General features: G+C 44.7%; 1 protein-coding gene across 1 annotated transcript in view; it reads right to left on the bottom strand.

The window, feature by feature from the left end:
* The window catches only part of ADAMTS16 (ADAM metallopeptidase with thrombospondin type 1 motif 16), a 491,484-nt gene that overhangs the window by 40,156 nt on the left and 426,960 nt on the right, over positions 1–24,368 (bottom strand). The window contains exon 18 of the mRNA XM_073587783.1: positions 11,478–11,604. Coding sequence (XP_073443884.1) covers positions 11,478–11,604 — 127 coding nt within the window. The remainder of the gene's footprint in view (positions 1–11,477; positions 11,605–24,368) is intronic.

Below are 24,368 nucleotides of genomic sequence, written 5' to 3'. Positions count from 1 at the left end.
CCGAGTGCCTCCCGAGACCCAGGTAATGATTACATTACTTGTCTCTGCATCACTTCTGTGTTCCACCCTGGAACGCACGCTGACCTCGTAACGCGGTGATGGATCTGCACACCGCATGTTATAGGAAGATGCAGCGTCCTGCCGGCCGGCATTGGTACAGAGAGCCCCCCCATCGGGAGCAAGCGGTTAAACCCAGGAGCTCCGCTTGACTGGTCTCTGTGGCTGAGGGATTCCCCACCGGAGAGTGTCAGCCTCCAGCCTCTTAACAGGAGGAAGGATTGGCTGTGCTGCACAATCCCCCTGAGCCCATCCGGTAAGCTCCTGCTTCCTCTCGCGTGTCTCTCCATGCAGGGACAGGAAAAAAAACTGAGGGAGGTGACTGCGGAGGGGCCTTTTAAACTCTCATGTGTTTCCTGTCCCTGTATGGAGGAGGAGGACGACCTCCATGGTACTGTCAGGAGGGACGACCTGGAAATATACAATATGAATCCTAAAATGTTGAGTCATATAGACACATCAATAATTAAATGAAAAAGTTGTGGCTCTTGAAATGCTGCAATGGAAAAAAAAGGTCACTTCTGAAGATCCAAGGCAGGCCTTAAATGGTCTTGTCTATGAAAAACATAAGCGACAATGCTGCTCCATTGAACAATGTACATTACATACATGTGTGCTGAACAGTGGCTCTAAACAACAGGTTTTAAGGTTGGTCGTCATTTAATAGTCTATTTTGACAATCGGACCATGCTTCTGATGAAGAATGACTAGTAATAGTCGCTCCTTGCACATGGGCTACCATTGTTCTTGAGAGCAAATTGTCCTATGTAAGGCCACGTTCACACATTCAGTATTTGGTTCTTTAAGGCAAAACCAGGAGTGGGTGATAAATACAGAAGAGGTGACATGTTTCTATTATGCTTTTCCACTGATTGTTGCAATCCTGGTTTTGGCTTATAGATACTGAGGTAAAATACTGAGCCAATACTGAATGTGTGAACGTGGCCTAAAGGCAAACCGAAAGATAATTTCATTTGACAAACAAGCTTTTTGCCATTGAAAGCTTGTTCCCGATAATTATGCAGTGTAACTGCACTTTAAGATGTCTTTAGGCAGTTGTAAAAGGAGTTAAGTTTCTATCTAAGTCATCTTGTTTCTAAATGCTAATATTTCCTGCACAATCTTGGCATCCACAGTACCATTACTTAGTAGATATGAACAAGATGATTTGCTCTACCCTGATCTGGCATCCACTTCAGTGCTTCATAGCAGCAGGAAAATGGTAGTGCAAATCTGTTTGTTCATCTCTACCAAGCAGTGTTACTGTGGATGCCAAGCTCCTAGGCACTTGTAGCTTTTACTGAGCCTCTGCTGTGTGACGACGTCACAGGACCTTAGTAAATAAGAGGAGATCAGAATGCTGGCATTCAAGTGCCACCTGAGCTGAGGATGAGGAATTTTGCACTTGGCTGGTTCAGCAGCCAAAGAATATTCAACTGGATGCTGTGCCAGGTTGGTGAAAATCTGTCTAGATGGCCAACTACCAACACCCATGCCTGGGTGTCAATTGACCAGATCTCAGTCCTTCTCAGCCCTTTTCCACATGTACGTTACTTGACAAATCGTAAGATTTTAATTCTAGTCTTGGTATGAAACCTAATATATCACTATGTGAAACTGACCTAAGAGTAACATTGTATGCCCATAGTAATGCATTAGTGTATGTTGAAGTATCTAACCAACCCTTTGGATCACAAAATTTGGTGTAGTTTTGTTTCGTAGACTAGGCAAAGCTAGTTTAGATACGGCATGTGTAACAATGTGTAAGGTACATAATCCAAGTTTGTAAATGGCATGGTAGGGGTGCAAGAAGTAATAAAAATCAAGAGCATAACATCTACTAGTAGTAGCGTTGCAGCAGTGGGGAACGTAGGGGAATCAATAACCTGTTTAACTTGTTATATAGTTTGACAGGTACAGCAGACTTAACCATGAAGCTAATAAAAATCTAATGCAAAATATATACAAAACAATGTTGTCAAAAGATTACTAACCAATAAAATGTAGTTGTAGGATTTTCTCTTTATCTGATGGTAAAAAAAGGTTGCAGCTGTGTTTTAGCCTAAATTATGGTGTGGTGACATTATAATGCATCTACTGTTTTTTTCATTGTTTTATGTTGCCTAGTAAACCCTATGAAAGTTACTACATCTGACCAAAGGTAATGTCATATCTCTTCAAATTGCAGGATTTTTTCCATATGTGGATGACTCATTATTGCAATTGTTGATGGGAATGGAGACTGTGAATCTATTAACTATGACCTATAAGGTCACCGGAGTTATGAGGAAGGCGCATATTGCACACCTGTTCTTCCCTAAACAAAAGGAAAAGACTGCAGGTTTTAGCGATTATGTGGTTTCAACACTTTAAGAGAAGAAATCAATGATATTATATGTTTGCAAAGTGTTGTATATTAGTTACAAGTGGGGCAGCTGCCAGAGTTTCTACTACTGCTGTAAATCAAACATGTCTGTTTTTGTACAGCATTGGCCAGGAGGACTGGAAATTACTGCATGTACACGCTTGGGTGAAATGATTCCGCAAAGTATTCTTTCCTTATGTTGTAATAAGAAATAAGTGAGTGTTAAATCACAGAGATTTATTATATTAGACCATTTGTTGCTGTCCACTAGTTCATATGTACAGGATAAAATATGCTGTTATAGGAAATATTGTTAATCAGTCTATGGTAAAAAAATATTCTAACAAACCAGGACTAAGCGATATTGAGATAGAATGACAACTTAAAAGGGGCTGGAGGCAAGTCTCTATGTTCTATATAGAAGTTAAAAAAATAAAAAAAATTGCCAGTGGCATTGCACAAAAGGGCACAAAAGACGCTTTCCGGATAAACACCATTGCCATTTTCCTGAAGCTTCTTTTGCTTGAAATATCAGATTTGCACGCCGGTGTCTAAAATTGTTATGTGTACATACCCTAAGAGTGCGCTGCAGTGATCCCGGCCAGCTTCAGAACATGGCTTTGAAAAGTGGTTGTAAGCACTGCACACTTCTATCACCACTATTAAACTGCTGTCGAGACTGCTAACCAAGGCAACGAGCCTTAACCCCCAACACAACATGCGGCTGGGGGCGTCACACTGAACCCACCATGCTATTATCTTTTTGTCACGAAAAGCCCTTTGCTACCTCCTATCGCCAGGACAATTACACAATTGACCGCCGATTAACGGATGAGGTTGTGGCAGTTATCACTAATATGCCAGTTATTGAAGAGCTAACAGTGAGCGAGCATATGGTATATACACCTCCGATTACAACGCATGGAATATATATACACCCCGGTGCGGTCACTGCTAACTCCATGAGAACTTCTCACTGCCATCACCAATCATTTATAAGCCGATCGGATGCCTGGTTTCTGCTAGCATATGGCTTTCAGGAGTGTGGTTTAAAGAACAAAAGGAGCAGAACTATTAAATTTTATATTTGAAGTGAACATGATAGCAGGATTTTGCTAAGTAAACTACATGCATTGTCATGTTGCTGCTATTACACTGATTAAAATGTAAGCTGGGGGGGAGGAAATCCATCTTGTCATTCTTGTGTAATCAGTATTAGAAGTTTTCAGTTAATGAGATGCTTGTGCTCCGGGACAGGACTGTAGGCAGAGTCTGATCTTCATGCTCTAGGCAAAAGAAATCAAGGAAAGTCCTGCCCACAGGCCCGCCTGGAAACACAAACATTTTCCTCAGAGAGACAGAGAGAGAGAAAGACTGTCTCACTCTCTTATTCATTGACTACTCATACATACACAGCCCCATCCAGAGATCCTGCCACAGCAGCACAGAGTATGTAAGCGATCCAGGCCACAGCAGCACAAAGTATGTCAGTGATGCCTCCACAGCAGCACAGAGTATGTCAGTGACCCCAGCACAGCATTTCTCTCCCTGTCTCTCTCTGCCTCTCTGTCTGTGTATCTGTCTGTCATTCTCTCCCTCTCTGTCTGTGTGTCTCTTCCTCTGTCTGTCACATCTGTGTATGTCTCTTTCTCTGTCTGTCTCTCTCTCTTTGTCTGTCTCAGACATGAGTCGCTGACATACTCTGTGCTGCTGTGGTAGAGTCATAAAGCAAAAAAAAATGGGTCAACCCACCTAATAAAATTAACATGTTACGTTAACGTCATGGTGAATGCGTTCAACAAGTTAAATTAAGACCTATGACAGAATTGCTATATTTGCTAATTCCATCTTTAAAAAAAAATAGAATAAAAAGTAAAAAAAAAAATAAGTACATTAATCCCCCAAAAAGCCCTTAAAACTAATATCAATATACTTCAATAATATAATTTCTATTTCCAAACTTTTCCCCAATTCTCCACTTCCAGTTTGTGTTCAGCACATGAGAGCATTTCCTCTGTCGGCACTATCACTGCGGATTGTGAAGGGGACTGGCTCACTGCCTCATTTCAATGGCCAAGTCACTTTCTCGGTCTGATCGTGACAGAAAAAGAGCCAGTAAGCCAATCTCCTATACAAAGAGTTCTGATGATATCCCAATAAAAAACCTCTCATTCGTCAAGCACTAGCTGAAAGAGGAGCTGCAGGTTCCACAAATGAGAGCTGAAGATTACGGCACCTTTGAAAATAAATATATTAGTAACTTGTGGGTCTTTACTACTTGAGCTCTTTTACATGTACAGTATATTGTTATGAAGTGGAAACCCCTTTAACTGTAAATATATCTAGTTATATACTGGCAAAACTGGGATGTAACACTGATCCAAGCAACAAAACTAATCCACCGAGCGCCCCCTCCCCAACCCTAACCTTCGTCGAGGGCAAATCTTTTTTCATTGTTGAGAGGGGTAGACTCTTGGCACAAATTTATCTTCTGAAAGAACCATGAATTCAGTCTCGTTTATGGTCGCTTTAACATTTGAGCGCTTGGAAAGTTGGGTGATAACTAATGTAGGGATGTAATAGTTTAAAAATGAGTTGTCATCCAGCTGTTCCCGAAGCTTCTAAGTCAGAGAGCGAAGGAACCTAACCAACGGAGAAAACATAACGAAAGTGAGGAACCTGGGAAAAACTGTAGAATTGATTGTGGATAATTCAGTCACCAGACCTGTATCCATTTCTATCTTGATTTGACTTTATGCAAGTCAGACATTTCTGCTCTGCAGGCAAAGGATTATGACATCAGTGGGATTTATTTAAGAATGACAAATATATCTGTCCCAAGTGCATTATAAAATATGCCGTGTAACACCGCTAGCATAAATAATGTATGTCTTCTGCATTACTAAAGCCTCTTAAAGCCCCACTGTGCCCAGTGTCCACAAAGGTAACTAGCAGATGTCTGTGACAGCATATGTCCATTTCTACATCTCTCCCACCCCAAAAAAAAAATTGATGCTGCTTTCTGCTGTCTACACTTCGTCAGTTTTTATTAAAATATTAAACTTGATTATTTTCCTCAATGTCAGTCTTATTTTTCAACTTGTGTAATATTATCTTTGCAGGCTCAGAGATGTAATTAAAAAGGATTGACAGCAGAAAGAGCATCTCGGAAACCCTTATTTAATAGGAAGGTTGGACCATATTTGAAAAAAGAGATGGAAAATAGCAGTTGTAATGTTATGTCTATAACCAAGGTAGCTGATCTAAATTGTAAAAAAATATATATTTGACTGAAAATAGAAGCATAATTGTTAATCTTTACGCAATCTTTAGAACTAACTATATCTCTATATATAAAACTGAATGTGTGTGTGTATCACCAAACAATCATGAAGCAGCTTTCATTTCACCAGAGCTGTTCAAAAGAAGCTGGGCTTTGATTGGTTGCTATGAGCAACAGTTTTCCTTGCAACCAATCACTAAGCATCTCTCATTTCACCAAAGTTGGTTAAAAGAAGCTGAGCTGTGATTGGTTGCTATGAGCAAGTTTTCCCACTTGACAACACCTCAGCAGACACTGACATGGTCGGAGAAATCTAGCATCCCTGGGAACATAAGCTCCCAGCCATTGTCTGCCCCCCAAAAAGGAGCACACAGCACATGACAGAAATGAATCCCCCCCTCCTGTGCCCATATACACGTCACACATCCTCCATCATATATGTGGTGCCCCTGATGCTCAGTCACCACAGACGTACTGCACTTTCTCCTAAGGTGTGGTGCCCCACCATCCAGGTAGGTTCGAGGCTCCAGACCACGCTCCAACACTCACACCCCACACAATAGAGTAGTTCAGCAAAACCACATTGCAGCTCCTTGCTTAGAGAGAAGCAGAGAGCACCTTTGGTGGTTCCCTGCTTGGAACACTAGACGTGCTGGGAGGTGGGTGCAGTTCAGAATATATATATGAGCGGGATGGTTTAGGATGACAGGTCAGTCTGACAGGAGGGCAGTGAGAGAGGAAGCCACTCGGGAGGAGTGGGGATCCCTGGAAGAGGGATGGAGGAAGGAGTGCTGCAGTTGCATCAGTGATCTGAACCAGCTGGCACGGGAAAGGAAAGAAGGAGAAGGCCATTGAACTGAAGCCTGAGCTTCCATAGAAAGGAAAAGGCAAGTACACAACGTAGGAGTAAAAGGGAACAAAGAGGACGTGGATTAGAGGAAGAACCCCTGCCTAGAAGTTCTAAGCACAAGGCCGGGGCCCGGTCCCCGAGGTTGTATGGACACTAATGGTTCTGCAGCAGACACCGGTGGAGTAGTGGGCTGTAAATGCACTACTCCCATCTAAGACTTGAGGGCACAACAGCAACACGGATAGAGAGCCGGGACTTAGGAGTAGAGAGTCCCTGAAGCAGGCTACAGCTGTCTGCCGTGCAAGTAGAGTTCTTGGAAACATCTGTCAGGAGGAACTCCAGTGTAACACAGTACTAGGAGATCTTCACACTTAAGGCGCTATAGAGAAGACATTCAGAAAAGGCACATAAGTTGGCGGAGTGTGGAAGGGAGCATTCCATCTTGCCTGGAGGTTGACTGAGTCCCTGACCTGGAGGACACGGCACAGAAGCGGGCACTACAGACTGTGAGTAAAGCTTTGGAACTACATGCCCTGGTGTCCTCCATTCCTTCCTGCGTCTGTCCGCCTGGCACTGCTACATCCCCTGCGCCGGACACTACACCATCTAAGTGTCTCCACATCTACACTGCCCTTGGACACCAGCCCTGCCTGTGGAGGGCTATGCCATCCTTGCTGCACCACACCATCTGTCCCAGAGGATCTGTCTGCAGCGTCGGCTTAACACCTTCCTTGCCGAACACCACAGGTGGCGTCACGAACTATTCATTTAATAACATTCACATCTTCCTATTACTTGGGCGCCCGGGGCCACGGTCCGGGTCACCGCCACTGTGACACATCCCACTGATACCAGCCCGGTACCGAGTACCCTACAGCCCTGGGAGGGCGACCCATATAGGTACATCTTCCCTCTTAATGGGATCATTGGTATGGAAGTCAGAGCAAATCCATCCAGGGCTTTGGTTTTGACCCCAGGCCTCTCTTAAAGGGATCTCCGGTATGGAAGTTTGGACCGTTCCACTCAGCTCTGTGATTCTGACCCCAGTTTCTCTTAAAGGGATCATTGGTATGGAATTTAGGGCAAATCCACTCTGCGCTTTGGTACTGACCCCAGCCCTTTCTTCAAGGGATCTCCGGTATGGAAGTCAGGGCAATTGCCTTCAAATGTTCTGGTACTGACCCCAGGCTCTCTTAAAGGGATCTCCTGTATGGAAGTTAGGACAAATCCCTCAGTGCTGTGATTCTGACCCCAGGGTTGTACTAAAAGGGTTGTACTAAAGGCATCTCCGGTATGAAAGTTAGGGCAAATCCACTCAGCGCTCTGGTATTGACCCTAGGTCTCTCTTAAAAGAACCTCCGGTATGGAAGTTATGGTAATTCCCTCAGTGCTCTGATTCTCAGGCTTCTATTAATGGGATCATTGGTAGGGAAGTCAGGGCAAATCCATCCAGGGCTTTGGTTTTGACACCAGGCCTCTCTTAAAGGGATCACTGGTATGGAAGTTAGGACCGTTCCACTTAGCGCTCTGGTTCTGACGCCAGGTCTCTCTTAAAGGGATCCCCGGTATGGAAGTTAGGACCATTCCACTAAGCAGTCTGGTTCTGATGCCAGGCGTCTCTTAAAGGGATCCCCGGTATGGATGTTAGGGCAATTCCACTCAGCATTCTGGTTCTGACCCCAGGCTCTCTTAAAGGGATCCCCGGTATGGAAGTCAGGGCAATTGCCTTCAAATGCTCTGGTACTGACCCCAGGCTCTCTTAAAGGGATCTCCTGTATGGAAGTTAGGGCAAATCCCTCAGCACTCTGATTCTGACCCCAGGGTTCTATTAAAGGGATCATTGGTATGCAAGTCAGGTTAGGGCAAATCCACTCAGTGCTTTGGTTCTGATCCCAGGCTCTCTTAAAGGGATCCCCGGTATGGCAGTTAGGGCAAATCCACTCAGCGCTCTGGTTCTGACCCAAGGCCCCTCTTAAAGGGATCCCCGGTATGGATTTGAGGGCAAATCCACTCTGTGCTTTATTACTGACCCCAGGCCTCTCTTAAAGGGATCTCCGGTATGGAAGTTATGGTAAATCCCTCAGCGCTCTGATTCTCATCCCAGGCTTCTATTAAAGGGATCATTGGTATGGAAGTCAGGGCAAATCCACTCAGCACTCTGGTTCTGACACCAGGCCTCTCTTAAAGGGAACCCCGGAATGGAAGTTAGGACCGTTCCACTTAGCGCTCTGGTTCTGACCCCAGGCTGACGGGAAGATGTGGGAACTTAGGGGTAGTAGTCCGGTGGCTCTGGCTGATGTGGGAAATTAGAGGTAGTTGTCCGGTGGCCCTGGCTGACAGAATGATGTGGGATATTAGGGGTAGTAGTCTGGTGGCTCTGGCTTATGGGATGATGTGGGATATTAGGGGTAGTAGTCCGGTGGCTCTGGCTGACAAGACGTTGTGGGATATTAGGAGTAGTAGTCCGGTGGCTCTGGCTGATGGGACAATGTAGGATATTAGAGGCAGTAGTCCGGTGGCTCTGGCTGACGGGATGATGTGGGATAGATATTAGGGGTAGTAGTCCGGTGGCTCTGGCTGATGGGATGATGTGGGATATTAGGGGTTGTTGACCGGTAGCTCTGGCTGACGGGATAATGTGGGATATTATAATGAATGTGGCTATGCGGAGTGGGCGGGACTCTGCACTCAGCTTTAATCATTATAATTTGTTATAACTAACCGTAGTTAGTTACTATGCCTGGGCAGCGCCGGGCTCTTCAGCTAGTATTTAATATAATAGAGTTTACAAGTTATGTTCACAAATGTTTATGTATTCATCATATATAAAGGTGAATGTTTATTTGGAGTGCATAGCATTCATATACTCAGGTTTACGTCCTTTCCCGAGTAACCACTAGTTGTGTACATGAATCTACATAAACTGAAATAGTCATATGAAGTTCTCGTTATTAGTGTATATTCAAACCAGACCGACTTATTGACAGAAATCTATGCTTCTGTTCACTTCATCTAAATGAGCCTTGTAGAAATCCATGTACTTGCTGCAGAATCAGCCTCATTCTCATACATATATTATGATTTTTAGTTTTAGACATTTCCGCATCAAATCTGCCACTTGTTAATAGGCTTCCTGCACAAAAAAATGGTTATAAAGAGATTTTGATTTGCCAGCAACTCATTGCTTGTTGGTGTTCTGCCCAAAGAAACAGCTTTCTCTTCAATAGTCCAGTCATGTATTGTTATTTGTCCTGCTGTCCTCTACTACTGTATACCATGGTTTTGATGATGAAACATTAGACAACCTCAAAACTAAGCTTCATCCAAGCGCTTGGAGGGGTACAGGAATTGTACAGGATTCTTTTTTAATTTCCCTCTATAACTGTGCTCAAATCGGAAAATTTATTTTACGCAAGTCATTTAACACCTCTATTATAAAGCTGGAGACAAAGAACACAGCTTCACAGCATTGCCAAAAATTAAGAGCTCTTAGCTCCTCCCCCTTTCTATTTAGAGCATGCTCACAGCACACTGCCACTTAGTAGACAGTATTCTTATGTCCAAGCATCTGGGGTGAAAATTCACTTGGGCTTATTAGCATTACAAAATTAATGACTTCATCAGTAGTTGTAGGTCAAAATCAGGAGTGTCTCCAAAACACAGAACAGGTGTCAAACTTTTACCTTTAGTTTTTCTCTGCAACTTCCACTTCTGATTTTGGCAAACATTGATGCAAAATACTGACGTGTGAATGAGATGCTAGGATGTGTTATCAATATCAGATTGCTGGGGTTCAACACTAAGCACCAGCTGTTTGATGAGGGTGCTGCAATTCTGAGACATCTTCAATGTTTACATTGATGTCTATGGTATTAAAGCAAATAGGACTACACTACAATATCCAACAGAGCCGCTACTAAAGAGACGGTGTGCAGATATACAGAGCAATGTCAACTGTAGTGTCCTTGTGAGTGGCCCCTTTAAACAGCAGACTGAGAGTATGCCAGGAGATGAATCCCTAACAATCTGGCATTGATAGCTTATTCTTTAATAGAATAATTTATTAACATTGTAATTCTAAAAATAGTTATTTTACAAAATCTCTAATATGAAGATATTCACATAGTTGCTTAAAGAGAATCTGTCACCCCTTTTTATAAATATGAGCTGCCGGCCCCGCATCAGGGGCTTATCTACAGCATTCTGTAATGCTGTAGAAAAGCCCCCCCGATGTAACCTGAAAGATAAGAAAAAGAGTTAGATTATACTCACCGGGGGGCAGTCCGGTCTTGGTCTGATGGGTGTTGCGGTCCTGCGTCTCACTTCTTCATACGATGCTGTCCTCTTCTTTCCTTCCTGTCGTGGCTTCGGCGCACTGCTCTGCCCTGTTGAGGGCAGAGCAGAATACTGCAGTGCGCAGGCGCCGGACCTCTTCCAGAGCCTGCGCACTGCAAGACTCTGCTCTGACCTCAACAGGGCAGAGCAGTGCACCTGCGCAGGAGCCACGACAGGAAGGAAAGAAGAGGACAGCATCGTATGAAGATGGGAGGCACCGGACCGCTACACCCATCGGACAGGACCGAACGCCGGGGTGAGTATAATCTAACTCATTTTTCTTCTCTTTCAGGTTACATTGGGGGCTTATCTACAGCATTACAGAATGCTGTAGATAAGCCCCTGATGTCGGAGCCGGCAGTTCATATTCGAAAAAAGGGGTGACAGATTCCCTTTAATGTTAGAACATTAGTAGTTACTACTAAGTAGCAAAGTTTAGGAGATGGTTGAGGTTCAACTAATATAATTACAAATCTGTGCTTTTGGAGCCTCAGCCACAAGCACTAAAAGCTATTTGCTATAAGTCCAATTTATTTTAAAACAATTTCATAAATTCCTTTATTATATGTGCAAAATTTGTGACTTACCCTGGGGTACAAGCTTGTAAGTTGCAGGGCACCCGTCCTGTAATAGGTCGATTCTTTGTATTACAGAAAGAAGTATTGACTTGAATTCGCAGATCTTTGTAGCATGCGTCTTTGGTGTTCATGTAACCTGCAATAGGACAAACAGCCTGCATTTTATTATTTTTCCACCATTAGACATTTTAATTACAAATCTAGGATATTTTTTTACCCTTGATGAATATAGAACCCTTTCCAAATATCTTTAAACCCTAATCACCATTTGCTTTATTTTAAAATCCCCTACTATGATCCATATCCTGCTAATAACTATATCTGGGTTGTTGTTTTTTTTAACCATTATTACTTTACTTCCTGTGATGTTTCATTTGATGGTAGTCTCAAATGGGATGTCAGAGGAGAAAGGCCCTTGAGTCAATTACACACAACTTCTATCACCCCCAAAACAGGACGACATCAGTGGGCTTCTTTCACTGCCATCCCACGATGATGTCCGGAGTCAATCACAATGATGGAGGCAGGGAGAAGTGACTGCAGCATTTTTCACAGCATCCATACTACTTTTGTCATCCTTGCCCCACATCTTTTGTTCTCACCACTTCTTTCAACGAAATAAGATGTCATCAAGGGCGGTGATAGTAAAAGGGCGAATATCAACAGCTTCACCAAACAGCTTCTGTCACCACACCGGAAAAGAGGGGCACCTTAGTTTTAGGGCAGTGACAGAAGCTATGGGTCAGTGCTGCTGTCACTTACCCTGCCTCCATCACAGCAACTGATTCCAGACATCACCAGAAGACAGCAGTGAAAGACGCTGGAGTAAGGGTATGTTCCCATGGTCAGTAAATGCTGCGGGTTGGACACTCCATACCTCCGCAGCCTCAAACCCGCAGCGGCAAGATGTTACAGCATAGTGGATGGGATTTCATGAAATCCCACTTCCACTATGCGTCCGGCTTCCCTGCGGAGACGCAGCATGTCAATTTATGTAGCGCTCCGTCTCCGCTGCGTAACTTACCCATTCACAATCATTAGATGTGGTAAAACTGCATTATCTTCTTATTCAAATGCATATTAAGTGCGGTAACGCAGCTTACTACGCATGTGTACTAATATAAATAATGTTGTACCTTGTTTCAGCCGGTAGGTCGCATACACTGAAGTTCTCATGATGAGCTGAGCTGATCGCGAGAACTGCCCTGCATATGACCACCAGGGATGGGGTTATTTCCGGTCACTAGCCAAGTTCTCATGGTTAGCTGACAGCAAGAACTACAGTGCACATGACCGCTGGGAACAGAGTTATCTCCGGTCATCAGCGGTCATCAGCTTAAAGCTCCGCTGTGCCTGGATGTCAGGCTGAGTGGTGGCAAAATGCCAACCTTTTAGCCAAAGGCATCCAGATGTAGCAGAGATGGACTCGTTATTGGACCCTATGTATATCTTCTTAGCGGAAAGGTATAGTATACTGTTGCTTATTATTTTATTTCTCTTACAGGAGAATGAGGGTGTCGGAATAGGCGATGCAGGAAGTATGGTTTCATTAAGATCTATTAAAGGAGTCTGTGTCATTATTTCAATTAAAATACTTTATTCTGGCTGTGTTTATTTACCATGCAACTATAGTATTAGTAATTGATAGGTGTCTTATAGACGCTTCTCCATTACTAATCCGTGGGTTTGATGTCACCTGACAATACAAAGGTGATAGCAACCCCACAAATATGAACCCCACTTGCCACCACTACAGGGCAAGTGGGAAGAGCCTGGTAAAGTGCCACAATTGCTGCATCTTTGGATGCGCCAATTGTGGGGTGGCTGCGGGCTGCAATTTTTAGACTGGGGAGGGCCAAAATTCATGGCTGTCTGCATTTTCTTTGGCTGGTGAACAAAAATAATAGAGGGACCCCATACTATTTTTTTTGGAGGGGATCCCACTATTTTTGCTAATCATCCAAGGTAAGCAGACTGCTGCAGCCTGGTAAGGTTCATGGATATTGGATCCTTACCAGCCTGAAATACCAGTCCCAGTAGTCTGCTTTATTCTGCCTGATTAACAAATATAGGGGGACCCTATGCTGTTTTTTTGTAAATTGTTAGGCTGGTTTCACACTTGCGTTTTTTGCGCTGCGCTTTTGCGCAAAAATGCGCATGCGTTTTTCCCTATATGTAAATTGGGTGCGCATTGTCATGCGTTTGTACGCGTTTGTGTGCCCATGCTTTTTTTGTAGTGCGCGCTCGGGCGCACAAAATGCAAACTGTTGCATTTTTTGTGCGTCTGACCTGTCTCAAAAAAATGCATGCACGCGCAATGCGCACGGAATTCACCCAAAAACACATTAAAGTCTATGGGAGCGCTGACGTGCGCATGGTCATGCACACGTCAGCGTTTAAAAACGCATGCGCAAAAAAACAAGAAAAAGCAAAAAAACGCATTATGTGTTTTTTGTGCGCATTTGCACTGCGCACGCAGCGCAGCGCAAAAAAACGCAAGTGTGAAAGTAGCCTTAGTTATGTATTAAAAAGGAGGGGACCTCTCTCTGTGCTTTCCTCCACTTCCTGTGTTGTGTACTTCTGGCTGTGTCACAAGATTCACCATTATTTAAATTAGTACCCATGCGTAATAAGCTGCGCTCCTGCACTTAATATGCATGTGACTAGGAAGATAATGCGGTTTTACCGCATCTAATGATAGTGAATGGGTAATTTATGCAGCTACATAAATTGACATGCTGCGGTCTGGAAAGATGCACCACAAGTCTGTCTCTGCGGGTGAGCCACAGGCATCAGTGAACACATAGTGGGCATGGGATTTTTTGAAATTCCATCCTCTATGCTGTAACAGCTGGATGCTGCAGGTTGGACATTGCGGATGTACACAGCATCCAACCCGCAGCGTTTACTGACCGTGGGAACATACCCCAACATATCTGCAAACAGGAAATCACTTTTTTTTTTTCCATCCCAGAAGCTAACTTTCAATTAGCTTTATTTCAAGTGATAAAAAACCCCCGCATGTAATGAAAAAAACGCATCAAAAACATGCGGAAAAAACGTATCAAAAATGCAGGTGACCTGCCAGTGACAGCAGATGCAGATTTGGTGCAGATTTCACCTGCGTCAAATCCTGAGCAAATACTGAGCCAGTCCAGATCGTGTGCACACACCCTTAGTGACCACAGCGCCACCCCCAGATAACATACCATGTCAGAATGGGTGAGTGAAGCTGTGGGGAAGTGACAGCATTACCATCCTCCTGCCACGTCCCATTTGATGCTCACCTTGAACAAAATGTCACAGGAAGTAAAGTAAAAAAAAAAAATATGGTAATTAGCTATATAGAGAGGATGGTAGGAATTTCAAAATAAAGAAGATTATAACAGTAGTTAGTGCATAAAAATAGATATTTATAAAAGACATTGGATGCATGGGATTCATGAAAATATTTGTCTGATACTGGGAAAATTATTGCCAATGAATAGTTTTGCCTTTGCATTATTCCTACATATTTTCAAGATCTCTGCAAATGGTCATTCTTATTTACTTCCAGAAGGTGTATTTGAAATAGAGGCTGTAAAAACTGACGAAAAGAGTTGTTTTTAATAATGCCTGCTGATAACGCCTGACATACTGCATTTGCAGTATGCAAATAAATTTGCTTATAGTTTTGTGGGGTAAATCTACAAAACGCCCATTTCTCTGCAGTATTACACAAGAAAATCCCATGTCATCCCATGTCATTCCACATAATCGGGGATACTATAAATTCCGCATTAAATGGCACCTACTTAAAGTAGACAAATTCACATGCCCGAGTGGTATACACCCCCAAGTACTGCAGTAATTTAATACTGTGATAGAGTCTGAGTAACAAGGTCTGTACCACCGGATTGGCGCATAGTAAATGTGGTGCCAATATTAAAAAAGGGAACAAAATTTGAGCCTTAGTCTGTTTCAGTAGGCTCCACAATCATGGGAAAAACTGCTGACTTGACAGATGTCCAGAAGGCGGTCCTTGACACACTCCATAAGGAGGGCAAGCCACAAAAGGTCATTGCTACTCCTCATCTGTCTCAGTGATAGCAAACAAAGGGTTGTTATTAAAGGAACACACTTGGATTGGGTCACAGTTAACAGGGGTCAGTATTGGGCCATCTTTTTAACATATTTACTAATGACCTTGTAGAGGGCATGCAGAGTGCAATCTCAATATTTGCAAATGATTTTAAACTCTGCAGGGTAATCAACACAGAGGTAAATAACTTAATGTTACAGAATAATTTATATAAGCTGGGGGCTTGGACTGAGAAATGGAAAATTAAGTTTAATGTAGATAAATATGAGGTCATGCACTTGGGCAGATGAATTAAAATGTATAATTATGTACTAAATTGTAAAACATGTGATAAAACTGCTACTGAAAGAGTAAGGGGTATGGGTATGGGAATTGACATGCGAATGGGGATTTCTTGAAATATTATACTTATAACTTAAATGCGGTACTTGTTTCTGGCAGTTTTTCCCTCTCTCAAGAGGCATCTTGTCTTAATTAATCTCTTGAACTATAAATTTGTTTTAGTAAATTTGGTAATAAAACATTGTAATTTTAACAACCAAATTCTTGCAAGTGGTTATCTTTGCATGACCTGGATAGTGGTATAATCCTAGGTCATATTGGTGGATTTTTCTGACTTGTTTATAATACCATGATTTTGGACTTTTCCTTTCTTTTTGATGATTTCACAATTTACGTCTGGCATAATTAAGATTAAATGCGATGTCGTCACAATCACACTTGGGATTATTTAGTTAGGAAAAATGTAGGCTTAGGAGTGATCTTATTCCAATGTATAAATATATGAGGGGGCAGTGCAGAGATCTTTCTAATGATCTTTTTACACCTAAGCCTATGACTGTGAAAAGGGGCATACTCTACATATAGAGGAAAGAAGGTTTAATCATCTTTACAGACGGTGATTCTTTTCTCTAAGAGCAGTGAGACTAGGGAAGTCTCAGCCACATGATGCTGCAGTGGTTGATTCACTACTAAAGTTCAAGCAGGGCCTAAATGTCTTCCTTGTAAAATACATTATAGGCCATGGGTACTAATTTTTATGATGGGACGTTAATCCAGGGATCTAGTCTGATGGCCGTATATGGAATCGAGAAGGACATTTTTCCCTAATATGGAGCTACTAGTGTCTGCCCCATGTTTTTTTTTTTGTCTTACTGTGGATCAACATGTTAAGACTGTAATGTTGAACTCAATAGGCTTAAGTCTACCTTCAACCTTAAAAACTATTACACTATAAATAGTGTGAAAAAAATCATGAGGACAAATTTTATACGTATTAATAAATTCCCTTTGCCATTTTTTCCTTTTGCAATTTTGAGGGTGGTCTAATGAACAGAATTATTAGGAAAAGAGAGCAGTTTTATGGCAATTAGTTGATCCAAAGTCAAAAGTAGATTGAAAAAGAATGAGAAATATAAGGAAAACTAAATTGTTTTTGCTGCACCCAAGTTCGCTCATAAAAATGAAAACTGTTAATGAAAATGTAACATTCATAAACGGAGCCTATACTGTATCATGTTGGTGAACATGATATAGTGGACGATGCTAACACATTTCAGATTTTTGACTATTGCAGGACCATATACTGAAGACTATTTTCTTTTGCTACATACCGGAAAAAAAATCTTTTTCTGATTTATTGTGAACACAGTTTTTTGCTGAGTTTACAGGGCAGAATTTAAGCAGAAACACAAAGTTTTTGAAGAGTTTTGAGATTTGGAGGAGGATTTGGATAGTTTCCACTATTTCTAAAGTCATAAGAAAAAAAATTATAGAAACTGGTTTGTGTCACCAGTTTTTGAAACCCATTACTTTATTATTTTTCTTTATTATAATTTGTCTATGGACCTTTAAAAGTGCTTGCTGTTTTTGTTTTGTGCAAAATCTGGTATCTTGATATTTTCTTATCTGTATGCCATTTACTGTTTCAGGAAAATTAATTTTATATTTCCGGCTGTCCGTGTGGGATCACCCAGGGGCCCACCTGGCTGTCCGTGGGGGGGGCTGGGGGACCCAGCTGATGATAGGGGGGGACCCAGGGGCCCGCCCGGCTGTCTGTGGAGGATCACCCAGGGGCCCGCCCGGCTGTCCGTGGGGGGTCACCCAGGGCCCGTCCGGCTGTCTGTGGGGGGGTCACCCAGGGGCCCGCCCGGCTGTCCGTGGGGGGTCACCCAGGGACCCACCCAGCTGTCGGTGGGGGTCACCCAGGGGCCTGCCCGGCTGTCCGTGGGGAGCCACCCAGGGGCCCGCACAGCTGTCCGTGGGGGGGTCTGGGGGAGCCAGGGGCCCAGCTGTTGATGGGGGGCCTGGCTGTTCACAGGGGGGTCTGAGGGGCCCGGCTGATGGGGGGGTCTGAGGGGCCCGGCTGATGGGGGGGTCTGAGGGGCCAAGTTGATGGGGGGTCTGAGTGGCCCGGCTGATGGGGGGGCCCAGGAGGCCCGGCTGATGGGGTGAGCCAGGGCTCAGGGGGACAGATCTCCAGTGCCAAGATTAGTAGGCACATTGTCTCCACCAGCAGCTCAGCCCGTAGTCCTATCCTTTTAGTTATCACAGACTGTGCTTACTAGTACCAGCATGTTGACTGTCTCCTCCTGCAGCTCAGCCCATAGTCCTATCCTTTCCGTCAGCACAGAAAGTGCTGTACATGCACAGTACCAGCATGTTGACTGTCTCCACCTGCATCTCAGCCTGTAGTCCTATCCTTTTAGTCAGCATAGACTGTGCTTACTAGTACCAGCATGTTGACTGTGTCCACCTGCAGCTCAGCCCGTAGTCCTATCCTTTTCGTCAGCAGACTGTGCTGCACATGCACAGTACCAGCATGTTGACTGTGTCCACCTGCAGCTCAGCCCGTAGTCCTATCCTTTTCGTCAGCAGACTGTGCTGCACATGCACAGTACCAGCATGTTGACTGTGTCCACCTGCAGCTCAGCCCGTAGTCCTATCCTTTCCGTCAGCACAGACTGTGCTGCACATGCACAGTACCAGCATGTTGACTGTCTCCACCTGCAGCTCAGCCCGTAGTCCTATCCTTTCCGTCAGCACAGACTGTGCTGCACATGCACAGTACCAGCATGTTGACTGTCTCCACCTGCAGCGCAGCCCGTAGTCCTATCCTTTCCGTCAGCACAGACTGTGCTGCACATGCACAGTACCAGCATGTTGACTGTCTCCACCTGCATCTCAGCCTGTAGTCCTATCCTTTTAGTCAGCATAGACTGTGCTTACTAGTACCAGCATGTTGACTGTGTCCACCTGCAGCTCAGCCCGTAGTCCTATCCTTTTCGTCAGCAGACTGTGCTGCACATGCACAGTACCAGCATGTTGACTGTGTCCACCTGCAGCTCAGCCCGTAGTCCTATCCTTTCCGTCAGCACAGACTGTGCTGCACATGCACAGTACCAGCATGTTGACTGTCTCCACCTGCAGCTCAGCCCGTAGTCCTATCCTTTCCGTCAGCACAGACTGTGCTGCACATGCACAGTACCAGCATGTTGACTGTCTCCACCTGCAGCGCAGCCCGTAGTCCTATCCTTTCCGTCAGCACAGACTGTGCTGCACATGCACAGTACCAGCATGTTGACTGTCTCCACCTGCAGCTCAGCTGTAGTCCTATCTTTTTAGTCAGCATAGACTGTGCTGACCAGTACCAGCATGTTGACTGTCTCCACCTGCAGCTCAGCCTGTAGTCCTATATGGGGTATCAGCCTACTCAGGACAAATTGCACAGCTACTGTTAGGGTCCAATTTCTCATGTTACACTTGGGGAAAAACAAACATTGGGTGTGAAAAGATCATTTTTGTGAAAATAAAATTAGATTTTAGATTGGCACCTAATAAAAACCAAATATAAGCGGTTAGTATGTTAATCAAAAGCCCAAGACAATAGAAAAGGCCGCTTTGTAAACAGGGTTAAAGTTAGAGTAGAAAAAAAGGGTTACTAGAAATACTAGGGTCAATGATAATACCCTTTTCTTATGAAAAGTGACTTCTTCCACTCCTGATGAAGTCACGTTAGTGACGAAATGCGTCGAGTAACAAGAGTGGCATCCCGTTCCTGGGACCAGGGCATTCATTATGGCTCGTCATGTTCAGTGAGCATGTCTTTGTTCTGCTAGTAGCAAGGGTGGCTTATCATAAGAAAAGGGTATTACAAAGCGGCCTTTTCTATTGTCTTGGACTTTTGATTAACATACTATCCGCTAGTATTTGGTTTTTATTAGGTGCCAATCCTATTGCTAACATGGCTGTTTGTTATTTATAAGGTGGCTTGTTGTAATATCATCAATATTTCTTGTTTAAGCATAAGACTTTTTTGATTGTAGAGTTATTTGAAATTCGGAGGATTTCATTGGCCACAACGAATACACTGAATATATGTGTTTATTATATACTTGTTGCTCTGGCATGCTACATAGAATACGGAACTTTTATTGAATATTGTTGTACATTTATATATTGCCCAGGACCGTCTAGCCGCTCCCTTATATACAGGTCACGTTTAGTGACACCTGCAAATATTTTAAATGTTTTTATAATTTGTGTTTTTTTTCTGCACATCTATATGTACTAAAAATTAACTTTATAAGGGTGATCCCTGCATGTGTGTATGTCTACTTTGCTTTCTTTTTTTCTATTTGGATCTACTTTTTGACATACAGCAGTTGGATCCCCGATATATTTGGTCTGATTGAGGGCATGGTGAAGTTTTTCGATGAAAGCGCGGAGGGATTTTGGAAGGTTCGCATGGTGAAGGAGGAGCTAGGGTGGAGGCGGAACTGGGGGTGGAGCCTGGGCGGAGTCTCAAGGGGGCCCCATAAATTTTGCCAGTATGGGGCCCCGAAATTCCTAGTGGCAGCCCTGCCCCTAGAACTTGAACTTCTTCAATTGCTTGATTATATGCTGCAGAAATATGGTTTTGCAGTTGATATTGAAAACTGTAGGGTAATATGGCAGCCAAGGGTGGATATCAGCAATCCAAGGCAACCTATCAGTAGCCCATGACTATATCTAGGGGCGATAATGGAAGCCGGGGCATATGTGCACATTGGTAATCAGTCTATTTAAATTGCATTGTCAGAGCTTGACAGTGGCATTAAAATGGCTAAACAGCAGCTATCAGAGCCAAATCTGTTTACTGCTGTTACAATCAAATGTCGGCTGTGTAAAGCAGCCAGCCATCTGTAAGGTATGGTGTGGGCTCAGCTTCTGAGCCTGCTTCATACATGTAAACACAACATAGGACGTACTTTTAAGTCCTACTGTCATGCCCGCCATGGCTGTTATGCCGCATGACCCCTGGAGCAGTGTGCACGCGCACCGAACTGTCATACCCGCCATGTCTGTTATGCCGCATGACCCCTGGAGCAGTGTGCACACGCACTGAACTGTCATGCCCGCCTTGTCTGTTATGCCGCATGACCCCTGGAGCAGTGTGCACACGCACCAAACTGTCATGCCCGCCATGTCTGATATGCTACATGACTCCTGGAGCAGTGTGCACACGCACCTCGTGGCTGTTGTGCTGCAAGATGCCTGGAGCAGAGTACACTGTTGCTGGGTGACCACCCGTCTCTGCTCTGCCTGCAGCGATCCTCTCTATGATCCTGGAAACCCTGACCATGTGACTTTTCCTATGGTCCAGCACAGTCTGACCCAGCCATCCTCTCTATGGTCTTGGAGGACTTTACCATGTGGTCCTCTCTATGGTCTTGGAGGACTCGACCATGTGATCCTCTCTATGATCCTGGAGGATCTGAACAGGAAGTCCTCCCCTGGTCCTGACCCGGAAGTGCAGGTGCTAATGCCCTATATCAGACCACCCCTTCTTATGGTCGGGGCCTGAGTATCGTGTTGCTTCCCTGCATGGCTGCTTGGTCTGCTCGGTCGCTCCCTGTATTCTGTGCCCTGGCACTCTGCCCTGTAGTGCTTCTCTGCACACGCTCTGTGCTTGTACTCTGCCTCTTGTCCCGTGCCTTGTCTTGTGTTGTCTCTCGTGCTGTGTTTGTCCATGTTATTCTTAGACTTGTAGTACTTCCTCTGTTCTCTGCCTTTGCCTGTTTTGCTATGTCTCGCCTTAGCTATTCTTAGACTTGTAGTCCTTCCTCTGTTCTCTGCCTTGCCTGTTTCGCCATGTCTGGCCTTTGCTATTCTGAGCCTTGTAGTACTTTCACGTTCTCTGTCTCTGCAAGGTTTTCCTTACTCTGCCCTATGGTGCTCTCTTGCACATTCCATGTCTAGTTTCAAGGTTCTGCCTTGACCCGGCTCTGGGGTTCGGCCTACGCTCAGCTGCTAGCCCTTTACTCTCTCTAACCCCGCTTTGTGCTTCTGCCTACGTTCTGCTCCTTGTTCTGTACCTTGCCTAGCTTTGCCTTGTTTCTTGCCTTGCCTTGTTTCTTCATGTGCCCTTTGCACGTGCCTGGCCTTCCCTCGCCCACCTGTTTGTGCCTCAGCCGTGCCACGCTATACGTGCCCGCCTGTCTGTGCCTCAGCCGTGCTCGTCGGCCAGTGACTTAGCTGTGTCCGCCTGTTGTGCTTTAGCCATGCTCGCCTCAGTCTTGCCCGCCGGTCTGAGCCTCAGCCCGACCAGCTAGCCAGTGCCCCAGCCGTGCTCTGTGCTTCCTTGCACCCAAGCTGCCCCCGCACTGCGCATTGCGTGCCCTCTTAGCACGTGCAGGTCTAGCCTGCTCCTTGGCATACCTCCCCATGCTTCTGTAAAAGTACGCGCAGGTCTTGCCATGCACCCTGTCGTGCCCTCTGGCACGCACAAGCCCTAGCTTATACCCTGTTGTGCCCTCTTGCATGCACAGGCCCTAGCTTGTACCCTGTTGTGCCCTCTTGCACGTACAGGTCCTAGCCTGAACCTGGTCATGCCCCCTTGCATGCACAGGCCCTACCCTGAACCCTGGCGTGCCTCCTAGCATGCGCAGGCCCTTGCCTTAGCCTGAACCCTGGCGTGCCCCTCTGTACGTGCAGGACCTTAGCCTGAACTCTGGCGGCTCCTCTAGCGCGCCCAGGACCTTGAACCTTGAACCCTGGCATGTCCCTACACACGCACCGTGTCTCGTACTTTGAACTTTGAACCCTGCCGTGTCCCCTACACACGCACCGTGTTTTGTACTTTGAACTTTGAACCTGATGTGTCCCCTACACACGCACCTTGCCTTGCACCTTGCCCTGGACCCTGGTGTGCCCCTAGCATGCACCCTGCCTGGAACCTTGCCTTGGAGCTTGGCATGTTCCCTAACACGCACCATGTCTGGAGATCTATCGTGCCTCCTTGCCTGAACCCTGGTTTACCTGCCAGATGCCCGGAACCTGCCGATCGCTGCCAAAGATTGTAAGCCTGATGACTGCGGCCTGATGTCCGAGCTGATGTCCGCAGCCTGATGCCCTGATCCTGTTGATCGTTGCCTGCTGTCCAGAGTCCGATGCCATCGAGCCCTTGCCTGTACCCTGGCGTGCCACCTGGCACGTACCATGCCATGGACCTTGGCGTGCCCTCGCACGCACCTTGCTGTGTTTTCCTTGTTTTCACGTTTTGCACCTGATGTAACCCTGAGTTCGTCTTAATGAAGATACCTTGAAACCACGTCTTGTCTTGTTTCCTGCACGTCCTTTGTCATCAGACACTTACACTTAGTGTCTACCTGAGCCGGCCGTCTGGTTCCAGCAGTCGTGGTGGCTCACCCCCTTGGTCTTGCCCCTGACACTCCCTGTATAGGGGATGGTTCCTCACAAGGTCAGCTCACCCTAGGTGGGTGGGTGCCACGACACAGAGGGTCCACTGTAAAGAAAATGACTCAGCGTAAGCTGACTCCGTCACACCTACATTGGAAAGGTGTTAAAGCCAAAAAACACTGTTGGTCAGGAAATAGTTATTCAATTTCACTTCCATTTGTCATTTTATTTTCAGGAATTTACAATCCAAGGAAAAATCTAGTGACTAGATAAACCACAATCCTCTTGAAGTGTTATTCCATTCAGCAGACTTCACATCTCAGACAATGGGACCAGCTGTTGTGGTTGAAGAATTGTAGGACATGAAAAGGTAACTGACAGTACTCGTAATTAGTTACCCATCTTTTCCATGGCTGGTTCTCTTGTCACCCACTACTTGAAACAAATAAATACTGTTCAAAGTTCCTAATCATGGGCATTTCTCATTAGTAAAATGCTAGGTCATAAGTCTCACCATGTCTTTCCATTCAGTGACATGAGCAAAATGTAATGATTTAAATGCATAACAAAAGACAAAGCAAAAAGTGTTTCTGGGTGAGGGCCAGCTCCAATCTGTATGAAGAAACAAGCATAGAATTGTCTAACAATCCCATAATATTAACCAGCTCCAACATATGACTAATTATTTGGCTGTAGCAGCATGAAGATCTGACATGGAAAGGACATCATGGTGGAGCTGAAAGATATGATAACTGTGTGCGTATAATAAAATAGAGCCGACCTCTTTATTAGTTCTTGGCGAGAGAGTTTTACTTTGAAACACCTCTCTACATATCTGGCAGATTTATGATACATCACTTGATAGCAGGCAGGCAAATGAATGTATGAGTAGGGCTTAAAGCATCATATCTTTTAACCTTTTGTCTGCAGTTTATTTAATGACAATAAGGCCACGTTCACACGCTCAGTACTTGGTCAGTATTTTACATCAATATATGTAAGCCAAAACCAGGAGTCTGGAGACGTTAGCAATCAAAGTTTTTAGGCTCTCATGAATTCACTTTTGTCAGTCCAAGTGGGTGTAATTAGACAGTTTTCACTATGGGCAGGTACTTCTAAACTTGGAAGCACTTTCTAAT

Source organism: Dendrobates tinctorius, unplaced genomic scaffold, assembly GCF_039654945.1.
Source record: "Dendrobates tinctorius isolate UK_male_01 unplaced genomic scaffold, ASM3965494v1 ptg000102l, whole genome shotgun sequence".
Taxonomy (NCBI): Eukaryota; Metazoa; Chordata; class Amphibia; order Anura; family Dendrobatidae; genus Dendrobates; species Dendrobates tinctorius.
The sequence above is the reverse complement of the archived record's forward strand: the minus strand, read 5'-3'. Positions and strand labels throughout refer to the sequence as shown.